This window comes from Nothoprocta perdicaria, unplaced genomic scaffold (genome assembly GCF_003342845.1).
Source record: "Nothoprocta perdicaria isolate Ctin4 unplaced genomic scaffold, notPer1 scaffold_126, whole genome shotgun sequence".
In the NCBI taxonomy this organism is placed as follows: domain Eukaryota; kingdom Metazoa; phylum Chordata; class Aves; order Tinamiformes; family Tinamidae; genus Nothoprocta; species Nothoprocta perdicaria.
In genome coordinates, this window is record NW_020454383.1 from 484,368 (window position 1) to 510,518 (window position 26,151).

Consider the following 26,151-nt stretch of genomic DNA (forward strand, 5'->3'; position numbering starts at 1 on the left):
TATAGATTTTATTTGGAGTTTTTTATTTTTAATGATACCTACTATTTCAGAAAAAAAAAAGTACAATTCACATTGAAAAAAAGAAATTATTAAAACATAGAAAGGATCAAAAATCTGCCTAATTTGTCTAACTTTATTCCCATTCCAAGGCAAAACCAGATGACAAACTCCAGATGTTTCTTCTTATAATGACTAAGGCAAGATTTTAAAAAAGTTTGAGAATTTGCATAAAATGATGTGATTCTAAAATATCCACCATGAGAAAATAATATAAGATAAAAATAGTTGGGGGTGGGGGTAAACGCAAATGAGATCCTTTTGAACACACCAGCATTTTCAGAGCCATACCAATCTATAAGGGAAATGTGGGACAAGATGTCTCCCTTTTGGATCCAAATGAAGAAAAGAAGAAAAAGAAGATGGGGGAAAAAAAAAAGTAAAAAAGGTAAACTGCAAATCTAGTAATTAGAAATTACTGAAAACAGCTCATTAGTCATCTTGTTGTCTGTTTTCACTCTGTCAGGGCTTCAGCCAGAGCCATTAGCATGCACTGCTGCACACATGCATTGAACATCTACAGTATGTGCTGGAGTCATGCTTGGAAGGCGGCCACAGGATCCTAGAAATTTCAAATGAAAGCATGGGACTGGAATGGAAATAAATCCGGTGAAATGAATGAAGATGCAAAAGCTCTTCATGAAAAAAATGCTTTCCTTGTGCTTAGCCTGTCAGCACCTACCTACATTATATTTTCTGCTGAATTCATGGTTTTCGTAGCTTGTATGCATTTGTGTGTATTTGTCAGATGAGATAATTTTGGTGGACAAAACTTTCAACTTTCAATTTATGGACTATTTTTTTCTCTCTTTTTTTTTTTTTTTTTTTTTTTGCCTTCCCCAGCTTCACTTGCAGACGCTGACACATCACTATTTCGGGCCAGAAAAGCAGCCTATTGTCTTCTCCCAGAGAAACAGTGCCAGTATCACTCTTTCGATTGACTAGCAGGGGTGCTTTGAGAGTGTTTTGGCTAAATCCTCTGTCCTTTGCTTTGGACAATCTATTTAAACACGATGCATGGCGCAGAGCCGAGATGTGCTAGGGATTTTTCTCCACCTCCCTCCCCTCTCCCCCATGGGCTACTATGTGCATAATTAATTCTACTCATTCCCAGTAAAATTTCCTTTCTTCCTTTCAATAAGCCTCCATCTATTATCCCTTCTACCAAACCATCCACCCTGAATCTTCTGTTGCAAAGTACTGTACACTGAAGCCTGTGTCCTCTCTAATGCATAGCAAAAGTACCCTTCCAACTCTCCATTTTTCTCTCCCCCTTTCCCATAAACCTTTCTATCTGGACATTTTATGTCCTGCCAAACTTTGGCACATTCTCCACAAGTGTGTCTGAACTTAATACAATCTCTTGTCCCATTTTTTATTGAGAAATAGTGGGATGCACAATACAACTCAGGGAGGGATGTAATGGGCTTCCAGGGAGGTTTGGCAAATGTAGAACTTGATGAACTTATTTAATTCTCAGTCTGCAGAAGAATTCTTTTTTTCCCAAAAACATCTAACCTTGGTGATTGTTTTGGCTTAGCTTTCTACACCCTGAGTGTTTAGCACTCCTAAGGCAAAATTCAGAATAACATCCTGGTTCTGAAATTCATCATGAGCATCAGCTTACAGAAGCCTTTCCATAAAATGATTGAGTTCAGTTTTTAAAATTGGGCGTTACTGCTTTCCGAAAACTGCTCCAGTGTATTAGTCCTCTTGTTTAGATGTATTCTGATTTTCATCCCATCTCACTGCTATACTTGTTTTTTTTCCAGTTGTCTTTAAGGACAACTTTAAAGTGTTGTCTTTAATTTTTCTGTCTGTTTGTTTTTCATTCCAAATGATATTTCCTCCTTTAATAGTTAGGAGTCATTTAATTCTGTTAGACTGACAATTGCTGAGTTAACGAACAAAGCTCTCCTGGTTTTCTCTCATAAAAAAATGTCGTCTGAAGATACATTTATCCATGAGCTTGGGAAATGTCTCTGCTATAACTGTCAGCCCTAAAAAGTCAGTTGTCTGAGCACTGCAAGATCATATCAGATTTCTATCATCTCTTGCAGTTCAGTGCTCAATTCAAGACAAACTTGCTTGAAGTTACATGGAAGCAATAGGTGTTGTTAGTAATCAGGCCAGGAGATTGCTCCCTTCTGTGACCAGCAAACGGGTGATGATGATGATGAATCACATTCAGAATCACATTCCAAAATAGTTTTATTACAGTGGGCCTCAGTACACAGACAAAAGAAATCAAATTTTTCAGTGTAGCGGATACACGTCAAGCACTTTGCAGTCATCTGACTGAGAAATCTGAGTTGAGACTTGATGAAAACAGTACATTTCTAGAGAGTAGATGCTCCAAATTTTCTTAAAATAAGGCCTCTCTATGAGGTCTCAAGCTGGAAAAACAATGTAGAAATATGGATCACAAATGTGAAAGCAACTTTACATAGCATATTGCTGTGTGATCAGCAAGTCTACTGGTATATGAATAGAACAAAAAAATCAATAGAATATTCTCTAATTGGTTGATACTGTGGACAGTATTTTAGCAGAAACTTCAGCAGAATATTTTCTTCTTCTAGTAGATGGGCAAGATAATTATTTATAGATCAGTATAGTTAAGAGAATTAAAAAATGCCTACTGATTGGACAAATTTATAATGTTTGCATATAATGCTATACCTATGCACAGCTGATAGTTTCGTACTCACTAAATAACACCACACAAGGAAGGTATGAGGCTTGGAGCCTAAATAGTGCCTATGATTTATTACAACCATATGCTCAAAGACAAGTTCACTTTCAGAGCATTTTCAACATCCTAAACTTAAGCTTACAAATTGTACTTACGTTGGGGGTGCTGCTTACCTGAAATTTTCTTTTAGCTACGAAATATTGCATTCTTCTGATTACTTTTACAGCTGTTTGATGAGCTTCAGTTAATCTGCCAAGAAAGACAAACATAGATATACACCAATGAAAAAAAACCAACAAACAAACTATGGAGTCAGAAAAAAAAAATTCAATGCAAGATGTTGACTGTAAGCACCAAAAACTACAAATAAGTTATATGACTGCAGTGTAAAATTGTGTCATCACTCACGCGTATCTTTTTCCTGCTGTTTTACTCTCTATTACTCTAAGAAATTGATAAGGCAGACAACAGAAGCAGGTGTACAAAGAGAATAGGTGTGGAAGGGGATTAGATTAGACAGGATGACTGTCACTGCCTACAACTGGCATCATTTTGAAGAATGTGAAATGCTTTTAGAACCATGACTGAATTCCTTATTTTACTTTTATTGAGTGGTTGCCCATGAGCTCTATTGCACAGATATTAAGTCCTTCAAAAGCTGCTTTGATTCTTTGGGGAGAAAAATTAAAGTGTCATATTTTTAAAAAATATACTTAACACAGCAAACCCTTTGGGGATTTCTGTTTGTGTGTGTATGTGGCTGCAGTGGTACTTCAACACAGAACAGAATTCATTCTATTTTATCAATATAATTTCCCACAGAGGATACTGTATTTGTGCAGCTCCAGTTGTGCCATTTGGCTGGCAATGAGGAATAGCCTACCAGGCAATTAATTGCCCTCATCTTTGTAGTAAATTTGGGCCTTGGAGAGGAAATGAGGAAGTATGAATGTGGCAACTAAAAAAACAAGAATTTTGTTGAAGGACTTACTCCTTCCCAATGGACTTGTTCATTCATTCAAAATTAGTGAATTTTAAAGGAGAACGTTCCTCTAAAGGAGAAAAAAAAAGTGTTATGTTCAAAGTTCTCTGATATGTGACAATAAACCTACGAAAACTTGCCAGCAATTTTCACTAATCTGAAAACATAATCTGCCACTTCTTCCCAGTGTATCTGAGTGGGTAAAAGCAGTAATGGCCAGGTCACTTATTTGAATATTATAGTTCAGAGGTAAAGACTTTGAAAAGTGGAATGATCATAGTGCATTATTTCAAAGTGAAGAGAATAAAATTTAAACAAATAGGGAATGCATTTTAAAACTATTATTTTTCATTTTTAGAATTTCTCTCTGATAAAATTAGTGTTTCTGAGTGGATTAGATACCACAATAACGGAAGCATTTTTTTAAATAAGCCTTCAGTAACATTCTGTTGCCGTTTCTATTTCAAGTCCAATATGTTATAAAATACAACACCATAACGCGTGAAAGAGATGTGTCTCAAAAATCCTTGCACTTCACATAGCTTTGTATGTTCATGCACTGTTGCTGACGGGGGTCGGCAAGCCTCGTCCGCTAGCTGGACTGACGTGGGCTCATAGAGCACATAGCCATAGAGCACATAGCCATAGAGCACAGACACCAATATGAGGATGCAGCAAATGGCGTTTATAGCGCAGTTCAGTCTGCCTATATACTCCAGTACAATGCAGAAACTCACCTACTGCCCAATCAGGAGACTAATTTCTACTTCCTGCCTTGTATGGTATGGGGTTATCAGTAAGTTGCGTATATTAATTATGCTCCCTAACTTCCCGTGACATCGCAAGATCTTCCGAGTGTCATGCCCTATGATCTATTCCCTATGCTATACTACATCATCTACTTATGCTAAGCTCTCTACCTTATTAAGCCCTAAAAAGCATGACAAATTCCCACAATGCACAGATCTATACATACACACACAGAAATACACAGATGACACAGAACGAGCAGGATTCAAAAACCTGTTGTATACCACCAGCAGCATTGTTAAGCACCAAGCTTTGCATTTGTTTAAGCCCATCAAAGGGATTTCAGAAGTGTCACTGATGGCCTACCAGTAGTTTAGCCTACAGGATCTGCATTATGGTGAAAGAAAAGCATCCAGCTTTACAAGACCAAGACCCCAGTTGAGTTCATATGGCTGCTGACTAGAATGGAGACAACATTCTACTTTAAATGGCATCCAATAGAGAAATCTTTGTCAATACATACAATTATTATATTTATATTTATACTCATACCAATTTTATTGGGAGCTAATTCTGAAAAAGAGTTAAGTTACTGTTCCCATTTGCTCACTGCTATTAAACTGAAGGGCATAAATACATAAATCCTGACTTCAGTAGAAATAAAGCAGCATGAAAAGGTGCAAATCCTTAGATTGAGATTTGTAGATATGTTATCTTAATTGCCTCAATAAATCCATAAGGGGCACAGTATCTCTACATGACAGTGACAAGCTAGCATAAGAGTTTAACTCCCTACTCTGCGTATTGAAAAGAGCTGTTCTCGCGAAAGTTGGTTGCAGCAGTGTGGCTAATGGTGACATTTTTTTCAGAGTTATAGGTGATTTTCATAGTTTCCTAGCACTTGAGCTTGGAATAGATAGCATATATTTTACTAGACAAATTACATATTTTTATTTTTATCATATCTATTTTTATCATAATACATTTATCTTGATAATGTTTATATTTAGGTGAACAACATGGATTAGGCAAAACAAGTTCAGTCTTGAGTTTGTGAGGTTATTACCAAAAGACCAGCGATGCTTCTGATCAGGCTTTAACAATGTTCAATAGAAGCACAATATTTCTTGCAGTGCAGTGATTCTCCTAGATATTTTGGGATAAGTAGCCCATGAAACAACACTGGATCAATCCAGGGGGTTTGTGGTGGTCACCATACCTGCACTCCACATTGCATTCCCTACTATCAGCAGACAACAAGGGTGAGATCTTCACAGGTGAAGACTTCCACAGAGATGAATATTCAACTATGTGCATTGGACCTGAGTGCTCAATCTAAGCAGGATTATCAAAGGGTGGGCGAGCGGACAGCACCTAGTCACCACAAAAGCCTTTGAGCACGCCTGTCTCTACGCAGCAGAGGGCAGTGGCACTCATACCCTAGCAGATCTTCTCTAGAATGTATCAAACACGATTTTAAGCGAAGCATCTTAACCCACAAGAACAAGCAAAATCTCTCTTCCTTATGAAAGATGAGGTCTGTGCCAAGGTGTGTTGTCAGTGTTGCATGTTTTGTTCAAGACAATTTTATCACCTGTCAATCATGTGACATCACTTCCTTTGCCTTATAATCTAAACAACAGATAAGAATTACAAAAGATCACAAACAAGAACAAAATCAAATTTTAGCAGAAGTGATCAGAGTTTTGGAAAATTATAAACACATAAAAAAATAATAATGGACACTTGTAACATCTGCAACTACAACAGATACTATGAAATGTCTACTGAAATAACATGTACTTGGATCCATAAATGATACTGACAATACTGACATCATCTCAAGCTATTTCTACAAGCAGAAGAAAAATCTTGGAGTAGCTTGAAAAAAAAAAAACAACATAAAAGCATATGCTCCCTTGCTTCACTGCTAACCGATTGCCTAGTCGGATGCTCAATGAACCTTTTCTGAGTTGGCTTATGGACTTCTGGGCTGTCCTATCACTGTGGTAGTGCAGGGAAAAGAAGGCTGGAAACTGGGTGGAGGGCCTGGAACCTATATTTTACAAGCAGTCTCCACCCTGATCTGATGTTGAGTAATGCTCAAGAAGCTATACTATAGGGTAAGGGAGAAAGGGGCCCCTCTTTGCTGGCTTTCCCCTTGGCAGGTTTTGAGCATGCCCATGTGGTTGCACAGCCTGGTTGGAGTGAAGGCAACTGTAGTCTCAGCTTTGCCTTGTGGCATGGAGAGCACTCTGAAAAGTTACTACATTCAACTTAAGAATCTTGGCCACATTTAAGAATTCATTTTTTTTTGACTGAAGAAAGGCAATAGCCCAAGCCAAAGCAGCCAAACATTTCCAGTTTAAAATAATTCAAACAGAGAAGAGAGATGATGATCAAATCCAAAACAAATTTGGAAACTATCCACATGATAGGGTTTATATATATATATAAAATATATATAAAATAAAAAAATATATATACACAATTCTTTTAGAAGCTTGTGTCAAACAGTTCAAAACTACTTGTTATTTTTCTTCTTCTCTTGTGGGGAATCTGATAACTTTCAGTTCAATGTTCTTTGAACAGCCAGGGAATATTTTAAGGGAAAAACATATATGTAAATGGACTGTAAACCCAGGCAAGGCGATAGTTATTCCGTGTCATTCTGAAGTGCAGCGCCAGGGAGTCTCCAGACAAGCCTGCTCTCAGTCCAAATCACCTTTCAATCCAGAAGCACCTTTTTTTTCTTTTTAATCATTAGAGTTCACTTCACTGCAGAGACCAGGGGAAGGACTTTACATGGCTGCAGTACGGCTGCAGACAGGGGAACATGAATTCCATGCTGATTTCCCTGACGTTTATTCAGGTGCCACAAATTAGAAGAGTTATTTAATGTAATGTAACTGCTTTGATCATGAACTGTGGAAAATAAAAGCCACTTCAGTAAGATCAGTTATTGCTCACTGTCCAAATTTGCAAAACTTGTTTGAAAATACACATTTACAATGCTTGGATTACTGCTCAGATTTATTCATTTGTAATATTTTGACTGACTGGCAGGAGAACAGATATAAAAGCATAGCTATAATTTAATACTCGTCATTGTATAATGCTATAACTCCTGCCTAGAGTAACATAAAGCATTATCTATTCTGGAGTTATTCACTTGACATTACTTTATTAAGCCAGCACAAATGCTAACTAAGGCAGTGATGGCAATTTAAAAATAAATTAATTATTTGAAAAGCTCAGCCCTATATCAGGCTTTTTATTTTCCCACCTCATTTGCCTAAGCGTATTCACTTTCATACTCTGCTTCTGGGAATGAACTTTGATTCTCAACCACCTTTTAATCTTTTTCATGGACAGATATCTCTAATAGGTGGATGTTTTATAAGCTAAAATATAAAGCAAGGCTTAGATATTGTGTTGAAAACATAACCAGAAATCAACACAAAACACGAAAACTAAACATTACAGGATACTTGCCTCTAGATGTGTGTATCACAGACCCCTCACCATTTTCAGAGGGCAGATTTTCATTAAGCTGCAACTTAAAACTTTCAGTAAGCTCACTGTTACTGAAGGGCAAAATTTAGCCAAAGTGAATATTTGTTATATTCAAATTTAGGTAAAACATGTAAGTATCCCATTGTATGGATAATATATACCAATAAATTGAGGAAAGAAAAGGAGAGTGGGAAAAGAGAAGTCATAAAAGACTTAAAACCAGAAAAAACAGTTCTGCATTGCAGACAGCCACATCAGTCTGTCCATATGCGGTATGTGGAACTTATATTGATGGAGAGAGAACATCAGCAGCACAAGAACCTTGAGGAACTTATCTAGTGAGTTTTAAATGCAATGAAAGTCAAAATGTTCAAACAATAAAAAAAGAAATCTTCCTACCAATAAATTAACATTTCCTTCAGCTAAGCAGAGTCAGAGAAAATGCCTAGAGCCCTTTAAAGAGCTCAAGTCAAGAGAAGGTTGCAGCTTGAATCCAAGGCGCAAACACCTGGAAATATCAAGCAGTGAGTCCAATTTCAGATCTCACTTTGACGCAGAAAGAGTAGAATACAACAAAAATATAACAGAAGAGGTTTATCTTGCAATATTTCATCAAAGCCTTATGGACAACACATACTACTAGAAAATTTCCACCTTCCATATGTTGGAAGTTTCATAAGACATTTGCTGAACTGGAACCTGACAGAATATTACAGAAAATGTTGGGATCAGTGGTTTTGTTGTTGTTGCTTTGCTTTTTGATTTATTTCTAATCACAATCCTAGTTTGACTGTACTTCATCTCCGTTGCAAACATATCCTTGTATGAACCTTTTCTCTCCAAGCCTATGTTTGGCTCAAAGCTACAAATGAATTAGCAATTACTTCTCTCTGAACAGAAGAGCCTGGAGGCCCAGACTCTGCTGACAGACACATGAAGGGCAACTCCAAATTATGTATCTCTCTCTTGAGCAGGTACAGTCCCTGGGAAAGCAGGAAAGAATACAGCAGCAATATGTTGGTGGGGAGCTGCTTTCTATTATTTTGCTGAAGATTTTACTATCTTCATCCATCACCAAGTACATGGCCACCTCCAATTTCATTTCAGGACACTGCTCTCTCTGCTTCTGTTTCCCTTAAGTGACTAAGAGAGAAAACAGATTACCTACGGCAGTGGCCCCAGGGCTTTGGGCCAGGAAGACAGAGAGCAGAGGGGCAGGGAAGCAATTCAGAGGAAAGACTGCTGGAAGAGCAAGAGCTAAGTCATCATTTATAGGGAACAATCACCAAGACAATGTATCGGCAAAAGAAACACCAGCGGGAGAAGGAGCAGTGCTGGGTGTTTTCTTGATGTTATCCATTAACAAAAAAAGAAAAGCAGAGGGCTCCTGAAAATATGCAGTATATGTGATATAATGAGTAAGAATACTGCTTGAATTTTAGTTTTGTTTTTTCAGCCCTACATAGCTGGAGTTTTCAGTTACAAATTTATTTTCTAATATTTCAAAGTAGATTTAGAGAGAAAGTGCATGAAATAAGTTGTTCTGTTAATTAAAATGCATAATTAAAGGAGTGATTAAGCTTACTACAGAATGTTCTTATGTTTGGGAGCCCAAATGCCCTTGAAAAATGATTCGTCTGCTGAACTGTCTCGGAGAACTAAAGTAACCATTGGACATTTTTACATCTTTATGGGTCTTTTTGGCAACAAAATGAATGTGCCTGGTCTCTTCTTAGTCATTTTTTTTCTTCCATTCTTTCTGCAGAACAAACAAGATGATGTCATAGGGATGTCTTTTCAGCATGAAAACACAGATTTTTTTTTTTGTTTCTCCTTGAGCTGAGCAAACTGCTTCTAGAAATTGCCACAGTAACCTCCTGCATTGCAGCTGTACCGTGACTACTTCTGGTCCCTGGATAGGTGGAATGTGCTTGTGCCCAAGCCAATTCTCATTTCCTTAGAAAATACGCTCTTGCCACAACTATCTGCTTGGAAGGGAGACAAATCTTTGCAGACAATGGCACATTTTTGCCCCACGTATTAAAACAGGCATCGATCCTATTAGACAAACATATAATTTTATTTCTCTTTCTTTAAGACTTGGCCTTTCATCTACCCCCAAAAAAAAAAAAAAAAAAAAAAAAAAAAAAAAAAACCACAAAAAAAAAAAAAAAAAAAAAAAAAAGTAAACAATGACAAATTGACAGAGAGAGCCATAAACAAATCCAAATATCACCCCTCCCAGCAGAGAATTTCTTTTCTGGACTCTGAAATTAGTGTTCACAGCAGTGCAGTAGGAAGTACAAGGATACAGTCTTATTCTATTGACTCTGCCTTACTCACTTTAAAAAATATTATAATCAAAATTCATGCAATTTAAGAGTTCATTATCCTCTTCACCATATTCAGTATTTATAGGAACAATGTGGTGATGTTAATATACACCAGTGACTGAGTGCCGTCTTTATGCCTCAATGATTTTCTGTCATGATGCCTGGCAAAGATGGATTCTCTGAAATACCAGTTTGTTTGGGTTCATTAATCTTAATTCCTATCTTGCTTGAATGGAAACTGGATAACAGTCCTGCCAGGGAATAGTTCTGAGAAATAGAATTTTAACAGCTTTTGTACTGCCCAAGGCTCCACTTTTTTTTTTTTTTTTTTTTTTTTTCAAATTACTTAATCTACATCAAGTACTGGGGGAGAGACCCTGTGAAACTGTACAAAATGCTTCTTGTGGTTTTAGACACCAAAAAGCTTTTGGCAGCATCTTCCCTTAGTAGCTCTTGCGATTTAATAGTTTCAGCAGGGGCTATGGAAACAGAACTCCTGGGCTCTATGCTTGATATGTTTAACTGTCCTTCATCTTTTTGGGTATTATTATGTAAGTCCTTTAACCTGTCTATGGCCTAGTAAAAATCTCTATGAAGTCTATGAAGTGAGTGTAAAATATAACTCACAGAGGTATCAGAAGGCTTATTTTAGGCTTTTATCCTCTCCTCTCCTCTCCTCTCCTCTCCTCTCCTCTCCTCTCCTCTCCTCTCCTCTCCTCTCCTCATTTATGGAATGAATCAGCAGAGAAAAAAAAAAACCAAAAAGATTGTGTCTTTTCCTGAAAGATGATGATAAAAAAGGAAGACCAGCCTGCATGCTTGTGATAAAGTGTCATTCCTCCTTTCCAGTGCAGTCTCCCTTTTCCTCACCATTTAAATCTCTACTCCCCTTCCCCTGAGCACTTGAGCATTCTCAGTGGGACTTAGCCCTTGCCTACAGGAAAAGCCCACGGCATCTTACACCAAACAGGACCACTAGCTCAGGAATCTGACCTGCAGGGTGCAGGGGAATCTATTTCACACAGCTATTCTTGCCCTGAGTCAAAAGGCTTGCTTAGGGCTAAAGGGACTTTCCAGAAAGACATCTGGCCTTGATGTAAAGGCCTTTATATACAACTAGGGATTTCCTTATTTGTTATTTAAATTTGCTGGAATTCAGCTTCTAGCCTCCTCTCCAATCTGAATAAAAGCAGTTTTAGCCTTTTCTAGTTCTGTCCTTCTCCCAGAAAAGCAACTCTCTGCTTTTTTTTAGGATTACAAGAAGAATCTGAAAGTCTAAAATATTTCTATTATTTTACCTGTGATTAAAGCCACAGTGTCTGTATATAGATTCATAATGAAAATTCCTAGACTGTCAGGAATGGTGTTTCCCTCTGAGGGGAAACACCAAGAGGGAAAACTGCAGAAAAATGATAGCATTTTCTGATGGCTCCTGGATCACCCCATCACAGCACATTTATATATAGTAACTAAACCAGAAACACAAAGGACAATATACAGTAAGGCACACTTTTCACCTAATCTGAAATAGACTCTGGCCATTAAGAGGCAATGGTAGAAAGGTGCAGAACAGAGACAGGGCCTTAAGACACTCTGGTTAGGAGACAAAAGATGGGGAATAAATCCTAGTGATTTGCAGGGGTGGGATAGAGAGAAAAGAGATCCTGATCTATGAGAGCTCCTAAAGATACAAAAGGTTCATCAGCACATGGTTACCCAGTAAGAAGCCAGAAGCCGCCTTGATGAAGACTTGATAGTCAACATCCTTTTGTTCTCTATGCAATTTGCAAGAAATCCTATGCAGCTGACCTAGACACATGTATTTTGGATATACACATGCTGGACAGACTATGTAGGTACACACATCTTCATGCTTGTGTGAATGTGGCTTTGGCAGCATGAATTGCTAACTTCTACAAGAAATTCATCATGTCATCGCATAATGACTTATATTGAGTTTTGGTACCAAAAAATCACTTTACATGTGCAGAAAAGATTCTTGAAAACAAGCTCTCAAACTGACTTATTACTTAATCAACTTTAAGTCTGTTCTTCAAAGTTCTTGTCAAAGATGTGTAAATTCTTATTGCTTTGCACCTCCTATCACCAAAGTCACAGACCACTTTTAAGTTTCAGCATCCATTTCTAACATCACTTGTGCTAAGAATTAATATTTCTTTGCTCTTAGAGAAATTAACATAACATAAACAAACAAAAATAATGATATCCCTTTGCTTATATTTTAATGTCAATAACTATTTTGCAGGCAACAGTGATCATACCCATAGAACAGCAAAGGAAACTGCGTGGATACAGATGTTTATTATTTTTTCCACATTGTTTCATGTAAAAGCATAAAAAATGGCAGACCTAATTTGCTTAGTACTGAAAATATACAATCTTTATCAATAGTTGACCACAGGAAAAAAAAATGTTATTGCTCTAAGTTACAGGATGCAAAATCAACACTGAAGCCAAGAGTTTTACTTAGTCTCTTATTTCAAGAGATTTCACTTGCTCATCAAGAAACTAATTCATCAGTTAATACTGATTAGTTAACTACTAACATCAGTTAAAAGACTGTGCATTTAATATATCTTCAGGAAAAGATGCTATGTATTTCTGTTTTTGTTACTTGCCAATGTTAAGCTCTGTCAGTGGATAAATAGAAAAAAAGTATCTATATACTGATTTCTGATGACCTTCTACTAAAGACTAGAATTTTCAGCAAAATCTATGTGTTCATTGTATGGGGAATTCTGATTTTTCTTTCTGTGTTTCTATCCTAACACAAGACAGACATGTGACTGGTATCCTAGTTCAAAGCCATACTCTCTATAATGCACCATGAGGCCGAGGCAAAGTTGGGACATCATGTCTAAGAGGAGATATAATGGGGTTTGCAGGAAATGAAGAATGGCACATGCAAACCATGAATCCTATGAAAGAGGACAACACATATGCTGGACATATCTGGCTCTAATGTTGGTATAAACTTTTACAGTTTTAAACTAATCAAAATGTTCTGAATTGTACCTGCAATCAAATGAATTTTTGTTTTAATTTGTCCTGCTATTAAATCAAATTAATCTCAGAAAATCATCAAAGATTTTTCATGGAAAAGTTCCATTTTAAAGAATTTTTTTTCTCTTGGAAGTCATTAGCTCTAAGTTACCTGAAATTTACTGGCTAATTCAGATTCCATGGAAGCCAAAGATGAAAGATGAAAGATACTACTATATAGTATTTAATATATACTCATATAAGATTATTTAATTAACAGAGTAATTGCAATTAATATTAGTGCTTCAAAGTATTCTTTTTTTTTTTTTTAATTGGGCCTTTAGGATGCTGGAACTGAAATCAAAAATGTTTTTCAATAATTATGCACTCATTTATGGGGCTAACCGCTTGAATTACTGTAATTAGAATGCTTAATTCCTGTAATTAATTATGTCAGCAATACTGGAGGCATTTATCAGATTTTTTTTAATATAGAAATATGTTTAGACAAAAAGAACTGGATCTTAATTTTATTGGACACATTTCCACTGACTGTTGTCTGACAACAGTCTGAGAACTTCTCTTGGAAGTTTTGTTTAATAAGGAAGTTAATAAGGAAGAAAAATGAGGAAGATGCTATCAAGACTCCCACTCAAAGGGATTTCTTTTTGTCTAAAGGGAAGACATATGGCTGTCTCCTCATATTAGCTGAGTATTGTCCTTGAGTAGTCGACTTTATTATTGATCTGAAAGAACTTAGTCTAGAGATGAAGCAGCAGCTTCAATATTCAGGTAGGCAAATCCAACACTCATTAATATAATGAAGTTATGACAATCTATCAATTTCAAGTTGTAGTAAGAGCATGCTTGTTTTGTTTCAATATACTGCTAATTCATGAAAGTTTCCCCATATCCTCCAACAAATCCTCACAATACTGAACTGATTTGATAAAGAGTTAAGTGTTCTTAGAGTTCATAAACCTGTAAACTTCAGTCCCATTCCAAAGAAGTCTGAGATAATATATCTTTTTGTTTGGAAATTATACAAAAAGAAATTATGCAAAAGTTTTGGCACAGATTTGAGGCAAAACCACTTGAAACACTGTAATTTAAACCGAGTTTACTTTGACAATTTTAGTCTGCCCAAACCTGAAGCTCAAAGCAAACCTCAGGGCAGCAGTGTAAAACAGAATAGATAGAAATCAGAAACATTTACACAATACTCACGAATCAAAGATACTTAACATTATATGACATAAAACAGGTGTTGACAAAATAGGAATCTAATAGGAATAGTAACCTGTATTAAACACAGTAACAATTCACCTCTCCTGAAATGGATAATAAGAAAATGGTACCTCAAAGACAGTCTTTATAAATATCTGTAATGCAGTATTAGAATGTGTCTATGCTACATCTGTTGTTGGTTCCTATACATTTTCACTGTAAAAAGAAACTGAGAAAGTAATATTTTACCCAGGGCATTTATTGGAATTGAATTAAATACTTTTAGTATATCATAAAATTTATGAAGAAGTGTGGCTGAGCACATAATTATTGGAAATTCTACAATGTGAAACAGGGATTAGCTGGAAAAATATTCACAAAACTGTAAAGTCAAATTGTTTGATTCTACAAGTTTTGTCTTTCTCCTATTTGTTCTTCACTTATGGGGAGGTTTGGCACCTGAAACTCTGTCACTCCTCTCTTCCCTTCTCTCCATGGAACACCCAAATAGCCACAGTGCCAGAGTTTAAACAACACTTTGGCTTAGTGGTTAAGAAATTTGCTTGACCAGTGAGAGAAGGTTGATTAAGCTCTTGCCTTTGTGGACAACCATTCAGGTTGGAATAGAATAATGGGGCACTGACTCCAAAACCAAGATGGATGCAAGATTCTGGTGGGAGCATGCCTCTGTGGGACAATGAGCTGAGTCCTTCAAGTAGAGGAAAGAGTTGAACATGAGCCTCTCACAGTGTAGATGAATGTCTATCAAATGACAGAAGGATGCTTCTTCCTCTTCTAGTTCCTCATAAATTTAGTCCTCTGCTATGATTATATGAGTATGGTAACAAGAATTTGAACAAAGTTTTTGGAACCCCTTTTTTTTTTGAGAAAACTGAAAAAAAATGCTCATGTTCTTTCACACTCAACATTTTTTCCCCAAACGTTTCAGTCAGAACCTACAATGGAAAATAAATCCATTAACATTAGAGCTGTGGTAGATATACGAAGTCACTGGGCATTACCAAGAATGATTCTATTATCTAACTACTATATATCAGAGAAATCTAAATTATATGACAAATTGTCTGTGACACAGATTCTTTAAATCAAGACTTGAACATTTTGTTGAGAACTGCATTCCTGGTTGATCAGAGTGCTTCTACATTCAATTTCTGTCTATGGTATGCCAAGAAATCAGACTCTTTAAGACGATCTAAAAAATGCATTCAAATATTGAGCATATTTATACAGAAATGCTCTCTTCTAACTTAAAAATCTTGTTAAAACTTCATAACTGCTGTGATGGTAAGCTTCATAACTGATGTGATTCCCTTGCTGCTTTTCAGAAAGCAGCAAGGGAAGATGTTATTTGTGTGTATCTAAAACAAAAGCCTTTAGATTTTGTTCCTGTACAAGGCATTCCAGGGTTACTGATATTACAGACTGCTATGGTGCCTGTTGAAGACTTCGCATTATCAAAATTACTGAAAACGTGCAGAGAGTTTTTGAAAATATATACTATCTGGATATTGTTTTTCAAATGTCTCAATTCACAGTTTGAAACCACAGTTTTCTGTTTCTTGCAGCCATAACATTAACCCTTGAAAGCCTTTACACCCTTTTTCATCTCAACTAAACTTACAAAAATATCTTTTAAATGGAAGTTCCTAGAGAAAGAGGAAATAACTTACTTTCCAAATGACTGATAAAAAATAGTTACAGAGTCTAATATCTGATTAGAATTAATGATGGATTTGATTCAGTCATCCCACATGAAAGTAACTTTCTATGCATGACATCTCACTGAACTGCACGGTCTGCAGATGTGGATAAAGCTACAATCAAAATTAAGGTTTGCAAAATTGGAAACTAATTATGTATTTAAAGAGGATGTTTTGAAAATGTTTCTCAGTTATTTAGTCTTACTATTTTTGATGTCTGCCGAATGGGACAAATACTGTCAAAGTTGTCAGCGACTTGTACTGCTTTGTCACACCTCAGCTGCTAAACACAGATAGAGCTAATCCTGTTCCTGAGTAAGGACTACTGAATCTTTCAAACAATAACAGGGAACTCTCATGATCCTACAAGATTGTTACTGCTGCACCTTACTGCCTTCAACTTGTTGTGTGTGTTATATGTACTCATTATATTGACAACAAAATAGAAGTATTTGTAGATGAATGCATGCATATATACATTTATATATATGTACATGTACACATCCATGATATATGCCCATGAATTAAACTCAGCAGCTGTCTGGTAACTTTTAGAAAATAATAAAATAATTAAAAAAAAACTTTTTACATTCTTAGGTTGCGAGTATAAATATAGAAAAATACAAACCTGATTTATATACTCAAAATAATCTCAAGAGTGACTTAGCTGTATTTTTAACAGCATGAAAATTACTAATTTAAGGTCAAGAGTAATTTAGTTTTGACTGACTTGGCAGTCCTTTGTTCTCCAGGTCATGTAAGTGTTGAGTAAATTATAAACCTGTAATTCTATCCTAAGGTCAAGCAACTTCAGAACTGATTTGATATATTGGTCTCCCGGAAAGTTCTTCCAAGGCCAGTACCCTTTAAACTGTGTTTATGAGTTGACTGCATTAATAACTAATAGAGTCATATAATATTAGCCCAGGTGAAATTAACCCTTTCAAAGACGAATATACTCAAATGCAATATTTTTAAATGAAGGACAAACAAAAACACATATCTGTAAGCAACTAGTTTCTAGTTTTTTGATTGCTACATTGTTGTAAAAATAACCTTGGGCTTGCAAAGTAGAAACTATTACCTTGATATCCTATCCTGGAAAACCCAGCAGCTATGCTGATGTACTACGTAAGCAGTACCTATATGTAAGGAAAACAGCAGTTGATTTCAGTAGACAGCCTACTTCTTTATATTTTCAGGATTTCATCCAAGGTACTAAACACTGGGATTCTTGCAGACTCACTGAGATATATGCAGAACAAACAAATCCCTCATAGCTAAACCTAAGAAGGAAGCAAAAGAAATAACCCCGTAGAAACAGCTTTGAGACACATTTACAACAGCTTTGAGACACATTTGGAGAGAGAATATAGTAAGACTGTGCTGATCCAGGAGACAAAAAAAGCCCATTAAGGAAAGAAATATCACTATTTCTTCTTTTCATAATTTGTTAACAAAACCCCTACAAACAGCGTGAGAGCCCTAGAGCTAATTCTTTAATGCAGGCTGTGCACTGATTTTTGCCATTGAAAAATTGAAACTGCAAATAAACTGAGATGTTTCCATAAAAGATAAAATGTGCATTATATCAGCAATTGCTAATTCTGATTTTTTTAGTGCTTCCAAATGAAAGTCATCACACTATTAAAAAAAATAGTCATAATGTAAAGTAACCTGGAATATTCTATCCTCAATAAGCAAACTTCAAAGGTGCTCAAAGTGTTTAAGGTTATTTCTTTTACTTGACATCGCAGTCCTAAGCTCATTAGAAAAAGGCATGCTCAGATCAGTCTGTTCAGTTCTGATCAAAAGAAACTCAACAGTAATCACAATCTGAAATCTTGATATCATAAGGAACACTCTCGTGAAAGAAATACCCTAGGTTCAATAAAGATCTGCATCAGAATTAAAATTACAACAGCTTTTACTGTTGGGAATGACAGCATTTGACCTGATCACAGAGAAGGAATCAATCTCCAAGCAAGTATCATAGTTCATCAGCAAGTAACACAGGAGTATAGCCAACAATCACTGAATGCCATGGAATACATGAAAGCAGTCTTTCTATTGTAACTTCAAGGGATTTTTGAACAGACTCTTAGCAGGTTTCAAAGACAGAAGCCCAATTTCAGACAGCCAGTTTTGTGACTGGCTTAGATCAATGTAAGATGATGTCATTCCTGAGAAGAGGCAGTCTGACCTCCTCCTGCAGACTCTTCTCACTGCCTGCTTGTACCTAGAACCTCAGAGCTATGTTCAGAGATAAGTCACATCGCCTATTCATCTGAAAACTAACTCAAAGGATAAAGCATTTTCCTTTGGATTAGACCACTAAACAAAATATCTCTGCAGGACAGGTGACAAAAATGGCTGACACCTCATACAGAGGAGGAGGAGGAGATCTACAACAACTCATATGTAAGTCTTCACAAAATTATCAAGATGAACGCATAGTGTCCATGATAGAGAAGAAACAGTTTAATGTGCCAACTTTGTTGCAAAAGCTTTTGTGTCCAACTGTGTATTTTTAGATTGAGTTATCAATATACTTATGTATAGCTCTTCATAAAACCCTCCATAGTGAACACCTACTCGGAATAACTTTGCAAATACTCTGATTATGTAAACTAGGTAGGAAGTAGATGAGTTTTCATTGCAATCAATTGGTTCACCTGGAGGAAGCAGAAGTTTGGGCACAGAAGGGCTTATTAAGCCCTTTCTGAAGAAATGGTAAAATTAAAGCTGAATAATGGTCAAAAACTGCTCTAAAGACAAATTTAAATAATTTAGCTGTGCCCAAATGACAATTATTACAGAGAAGAATAACTCCATCCTACCTTGTTTCCCCTTCCCACTATCTCCTGGTCCTCATGATATAATTTCCTGGAATTCAAAGCACTGATCTGGCAGAAATGTTTTTTTTTTTTTTTTTTTTTTTTTTGGTTAGACTAATTTTGTCAAACTGGTAACTATTTGAATTGGCTCAGGACTAATTTAGGTTAGACTAATTTTGTCAAACTGGTAACTATTTGAATTGGCTCATGGTGATCTGCACAAGGGAAAAGAGTAGAGCACAGGATGTAGGACTTGCTCCTGTTAGCAGCACTGAGCTGGGAGATTGTCTCAGCCTCTGCCTAAGCTCATTATTTACTCTTGGTGACCCTGCGCACTGGAGTGGGCACATGACAACTTGTGAAATAACAGGTGAATCTTGGCAAGTTGGAGAACTAAGTTTTGTCTTGTAAACGTATTTTGCAGGGAATGGGGGTGGAAATTAACTGAAAACAGCTTGTTCTGATTTGAGAATGAAGGTACTTGAATTGGCTGTCTGTAACTGCACAGATGATATTTTCGTTAGATATTCATGTAAGATAAAACACATCTCAGTTCGCTGAACTCAAGGGAAGTAGCAAGTTTCTGGGTGTAGGGTCAGAGGTGGTTAAAACCAGATTTAGGCTTTCTCACTGTGAACAGCAGATGGGTGAGGGCTTGAACCAAGGATACAGGGCTGGAGTTCACTCGAGTTAATTTGCGTTGCAAACTTTCCCTCCAACAACCTGTGAGTATTGACCGGTGACTATTTATAATGGAAAGCACAGACTTAGATAGATTATGTGTGGGACAGAAGATTTAGTGAATAAAGTCAAAGGCTGTCTCCTATAATACTAGAGTTCCTATATTTGAAGTCACTTGGATATTAGTTAACCTCCTTGATAATGTATCAACATTTTACATCAGCATCTCTGTGATTATACAGGCCTTTTAGTGTGTTTCATCACCACTACAAAATGAGATTTCTGTGGGATAACAATAATCAAATATGTTTTAAGGGAAAGAGATTTTCATGGAGATATTGAAAAAACTTATCCCATTTTAGATGTTATATACTGCAGGGTGAGTATATTCTCTATTGTATATTTTCTATAAAAACATTACATTTGTAACTTCCCTGGAACCATGCATATAAATATTTGTACATGAAATTTTGCATTAAGGTTTGAAATTTATGCTATACATTTCTGTTAATGTTCTAAAAATATTTGTTCAGGCAAATGAAACTGCAGTAAAATATTTTACTGCAGATCAGTCAAAGGTTCTCACAACTTTATCTTCATAAAAAACAATATTTCAATTTATAAAACACAGTTCCCATTCAGATTTATAAAAGGCAAACTTAACCAGCTTGATTTGATTAATACCAAGTTGTCGAACATTTTTTAAACACTGAGGTTAAAGATGAAATAAAGTCAAGATGTAAGCATTTTCCTTTCTTACGTATATGATTTAGTTTTGTTTTCCGGTAATTTATACTTTTAGAGGCAATTTGCCTACGGAGTACACAGGGGGTTATGTGTATATTTCCTATTGCCATTAACAATAATGAGACCAGAGTGCATTGGCCAGCAGACAAAGCTCCAAGTATACAAATTGTTAATAAATCTGAGTCCTCACAAAAGAGAAAATTAATACTATAGTCAGTGCAATGTGTGGTCCAAGAAATATTTTCAAACATGTTCCTGGGGTGTCCCAACATCTTAATCACAAGTGCATCAGCCATCTGGTGACTCCCAATGGTTTACCACCCACTGTGGAAGCCTCCTGGGCAGCCGCCTACAAGCCCTGCTCTGCACTCACATTTCTCCTCGCACAAAAGTTCCTTTAATGTCAGTAGCTCTGCCTCAGGAAGGACTCAAACATCCCCCAAACCATATGCACAGCATCAACACTTTTCTTAGTTTTTTTCATGGGGGGAGACCCTATGTGTCTTTGTGAAAAGCTGTTTTTACCCCATCTTACCCCATCTTCTTCTGCTAAACCTTCATTAAAAAAAAAAGAAGAAGAAGAAAAAAAACGTCTGGAAGCCTGAATTACCATTTCACACCTACTTTTACTACATGCCCAACATACCTGAAGACAGCTCTTTAGAAAACTTCACACCTAACTCACAGCTTTTTTGTTTCACTTGGCTGGATCCCAGCTCCCATAAGTGTACGCTCATCCCCATACCTTCACAATTCCTCTAGCCTACCCCATCAGCCTCCTTAGGCCTCTGCCACCTTCAAGTGTCATGTGCCAAAGCTTATTATTCCATCTTCTTTGTAGGTCTGCACTGCAAAAACACCTCACATCTAACTGCAAATCTCCCTTCAAAGGGGTCAAAAGAGTAAGTGCTAGGAAAGCAAACATTTGTGAATAGATGTTTCAGGTAATGTGTATCGGGGATATCACAGAGAAATTCATTATATACGGGCATAGACTCACTTTTGGAATTTGTATCCACAGTTTGCTAACCCCCAGGAACCTTTTGAATCCAAATATTTCTTTCCCTTTACAGAGTTAGCACATTGAACAGAGTTGGAAACACTTTATTTTCCTCTTGTTCATGTCACTGGAGAACAACTTTTTATCAATCTTTTAAGATTTGAACCATTTTCTAAAAGTTAATGTATCACCTTTTAAATAGAGCAATCGAGAGGTAGTTTCAGTAGTTCCTCAGAAAGAAAAGGATCAAGAATACCAGCAATCACATTCTCACTGTCCAGCTTGTAGACAGATCACAGCTGTCTAAATACAACTTTCTACATAGCATTCCATGTTTTCCAAATTAATTGGAATTTAGTAAGACAGAAGAAGGAAGGAAAATGGGAACCTGAAAACTTACACTGTGAAACAGGTAGTCTGAAACAAGGTAAATAAAAGAAAGAGTAAGAAAAAAGAGTATGAAAAGCTCCTTTTCAGGGAGGACAGAACATTGAGATTAGATAGCATGTTACAGGCAGAATGAAACTGGCTGGGTGAGGATACTGGAAAAGGAGGCAAAGGACAAATCAGTCAGGAAGAAGTATCAAGTCTGAGAAGAATCTGAGGTGAAATGTGAGTTATGTACAAACATAATAACAAAGGATCTAGGAAATTGGAATAACTAGAAGTTGTTGTAGAAAAATTGTAGAAAAAAGCTGGAGAAAAATCCCTGGAGGTACCCTGAGGTAGGGGGGATAAAACAGTTGACAGAAGAGTCTATTACACAGTAGGTGCCTGCTCCTCTTCCAGGGTTGACCCACCTAACAGCTTAAATCAAGGATATTATGTCTTATGTCAATGATAAGATGCCATTACATTATTAGTTTTTTTTTGGTTCAACAATCACAAACATATTATGAAACTAAAAATTACCAATAAAAAAATTAAAAAAATATTAGGGATGTAGAATCAATCAATCAAGATTAAGAAATGATCTACTCTACTACATTCAGTAGAGAATGAAGAAAGTTCACATATTTTAACGTATTTATGCAGTCTCCTTTTCATTATTTCTTGCCTTTTGCAATACACTGCAGGTGGCTACAATTGCTATGGCTTTTCTTTAAAGAAAAGTAGTGCAATAAAATAGCATCACGGTAGGGAAGCTTTAGTTATTTTATTCATTTACAATCTGGGTCACTGCACAACCATTAAAATAATCCTAAACCAAATTGACCGGGCATTCTTACAATTGAGGAAAGGTGTTGGAAAAATTAACTCCCTGGATTGAACTAACAAAAGTGGGAGCTGGAGCTGAAACATAAAAAGATGGATTTGCCACATATTTCAGCTGCTAAACAACTTCAGCTCTGAAAATCTGATGCAATGGATGATGTGAAGTCATAGACATTGTTGTACATTGTAGAATCAGCACAAAGAAAACTGAGAACTGTGTTTTTCAGAAGTCTGAACACATTTTTTCTGAAGTCTATGTATATGGGAAATTCAGTATAACTGTAAACATTGTACTAAACTGACATGTTATCAATTTAACATTCAGGGAGATAGACACGAAAGCTGGAAGTGTCATGAAAAATGTAACAAGATAGAATAGTTTTGCTGTGGAAACACTACTCAAGCTTCTAACTCCTGTGCCTTTGATTTCTTTCTGGATCATTAGGAGTGTTTCCATTGAATATGTTTTCTTTTCCTTCTTTTGGGACACAGATTTGCATGGGATTGATATCTTTGTATAACAGATGTTCATCTGTGGCTTCCTGCTCACCTGAAGCTATAATTCCCTGTGTGAAGCTGTATAAATGGCTACTGTGGATATAATTAATACCTTGCGGGGGGAATGATTATCTGAATAAGATGAACTCTTCAGCTAAAAAGGTCTCTCTTTCATGAGAATTCTTGGTCATGAAGAATGAGAGTATAAAAAATAGCAACAAAAATGTGTCAATGGCTGAAGTGTTTAGAAACAAAATGTTCTGAAGTTTTCTGTGGGAGCATTATCTGCTTATGTTGGAAGCTATCATGCCCGGAATATCTCATAAATAAGATGATGAGGAAGACTACAGTTGGTAGGGAGGACATCCACTTTCTCTGCGTCAGGCTTAAAGATTTGATGTGTAGATATAGCACCTGTCATGAAACTGTACAAGGAAAACACATTTTAAAGACCCTAGGGATACAAGATGAAGGTAAGCTTTCTAGAATGGCAAAAAGCAAAGAGTATCAGTGGTTCTAAACTGCTGAAGAATAAAAGCAGTTGGTTTAGTTAGCAAGCAAAATTGAAGATCTTGCACTGGATTATGCTGCTATACTGCTATTTGCATCTAGCCTAAGGTGTTCTGTCTAGATCAAAAGAATGAGGTACAACCACAGGCTAAACTGCTTGCAGATACTGTATTGAAAAAAAAAAAAAAAAAAAAAAGAAAGAAAAAGGACCATAAAACTACCTCAGAATTAGACATTCTACTGACCAAGCTACAGAGTAAGAACAAAGTGATTGAGTCAGAATGAAAAATAGAATCATGGAACATTGAGGTTGGAAGTATAAGTCAGACCCTTGCTTGGTGCAGGGCTAATGTCAAAATTGGATCAGTTTGCTGAAACTTGGAAAAACTTCATTGCTGCCTGACAAGTTTATGATCTGTGTTTCCATACCATATAATTGAGCTCAAAGTCATAATTAAAGAGATGCATGCCAGGTTATCCAGACAATTTGCAATACTATAGGTGACAAACTATATGATTTTATGAAGAAATTAGTTTCCTCAATTCCTGACCTGAATTCTTTTACAGAACCAGTAAAACAGCCAAATGAAGTATATTTGTGAACAATCTAATCTTTCGGGGAGTGAGATTTGATGCTGGAAGGGATATGAAAGGATTTTGGAGATGGAGCAAAGTCAGGTAATATACAATATTCAGGTAGTGATGCAATTTATTTCCATTCAGGTCCATCACAGTTCAGAACATGCTAAAACGATCAACTCTTTTACTTGACCAAAAAGTGCCTGAATGAAATGTGTTTACTCCAAGAATAAAATGAGAAATTGCTCTTTCAGCAGCACTGTCTGGATATTATGCAACAGATACCAGCAGGAGCACAGCATTAGCATTGTAAGAAATATTATTTAGAAAAGAAAGGTTTCCTTTTTTTGTGAAACTTAATTTCTATGTCAAAACTATAATTTTGCTTTTACAGATTGTTGACATCAATATACAAGAGAAGGGACTGATTCTGTGGCAAGAAAAACACCAGTATACCAGTCAAAAATAAAAGGGCAGGATTTAGACTGTAAGTGCTTAAGAAAACTCCAATCATCATCCAAGAAGTGTAATGAAGAAGTTTTGAAAGAGGATTATAAAATCCAACTTCCTTCTCCACAACTACTAATGACCTGTTGAATGACCTCTGAAGAAATCATTTCAGTGCTTCGTGCTTCTGCTTCCTTTCCTACTGTGTCTATTTAGACTAGGAGTGCTTTAGGGATAGGGACTGTCTCATATTCTGTATTTATACAGTGTCTAGCACAGTGAGTCCCTGATCTTGCATGAGATCTGTAAATGCTATTGCATTACAAAAAATAACAATAGTAACAATGACAATATAACTATATTAGGCAAATATGTCAGGGATTAGATTTACTTATGAGAAGTTTTATTGGGCCTTTTACTAAGAGTTTATTGTGACAGTTAATTTTAATGCCTGGCTAAAGTAGCATGCCAAAATAACACTTAAAATGAACTTGGGTGATCAACTATACAGACTAAAGTTTGAAGATCAGGTCTGGGCCTGTTAAGAAAGAGGACCTAAAACTAGATGGTTATAGCAGATTTTTGATATATTTGATATAGCAGATCTTTTCTCCCACAACATAAAAAGATGACTTTTACATAGGCTTTTACAGAGAGGTTCTCATTTCAACCCTGCTGTATGGACTCCTCATTTGCTGAAATCCATGAGAATTTTATTGTTGACTCCAGAAGAATTTTAACTCCTTCGAAAGGATGCTTCTGAAAAGAGTGAAGAATGTCTGGAGAATCATTCATTTATTTTTTCATACCAAGGGAAAAACCAATCTCAGAAGGAGGCAGCAGATAGTAAGCAAATATATGAAGTGGTCTTGCTGGAAATAATTTCTTCCTAAAATGCACTTTAAAATGGTATGACTATGGTCTCAGATCACTTTAAATGAGAGGTAAAGGATGGAGAGAGGAGGTACCTTATACCTGGGGTAGTCTGTTCCATTTCAAAGGCAACTAGGCATTGTTTAGAATTTAGATTAAGTTTATTCTCTTATAGTGCACCGAACTCTTTTATCTATTATATCCCTAAATTGACAAAACTAAATGTTAAGATTTTAGTCTTACAAAATGAACTTGTGTTGAAACAGTACCCAAGTATTTTCCCATCTAAATATCCCAAAGAGTTCTAAATCCTTTCCTACTATATTTTAATTCAGTGAATTATACGCAAAACTGTCCATAATTTTAGTCACTTCTATCATAATGTAAGTTTTACAAAAGAAACTGTGCGGAAACAGAGGCAAAACACAACGAACAGATAATCAGATCTGATTTGGAAAGTACATGAAGACAAATACACTG

At 36.2% G+C, this 26,151-nt stretch overlaps 1 protein-coding gene across 1 annotated transcript in view; it reads right to left on the reverse strand.

Moving 5' to 3' along the window:
• The window catches only part of LOC112942350 (potassium voltage-gated channel subfamily KQT member 1-like), a 468,427-nt gene that overhangs the window by 208,027 nt on the left and 234,249 nt on the right, over positions 1-26,151 (reverse strand). The window contains exon 12 of the mRNA XM_026033255.1: positions 2,926-3,001. Coding sequence (XP_025889040.1) covers positions 2,926-3,001 — 76 coding nt within the window. The remainder of the gene's footprint in view (positions 1-2,925; positions 3,002-26,151) is intronic.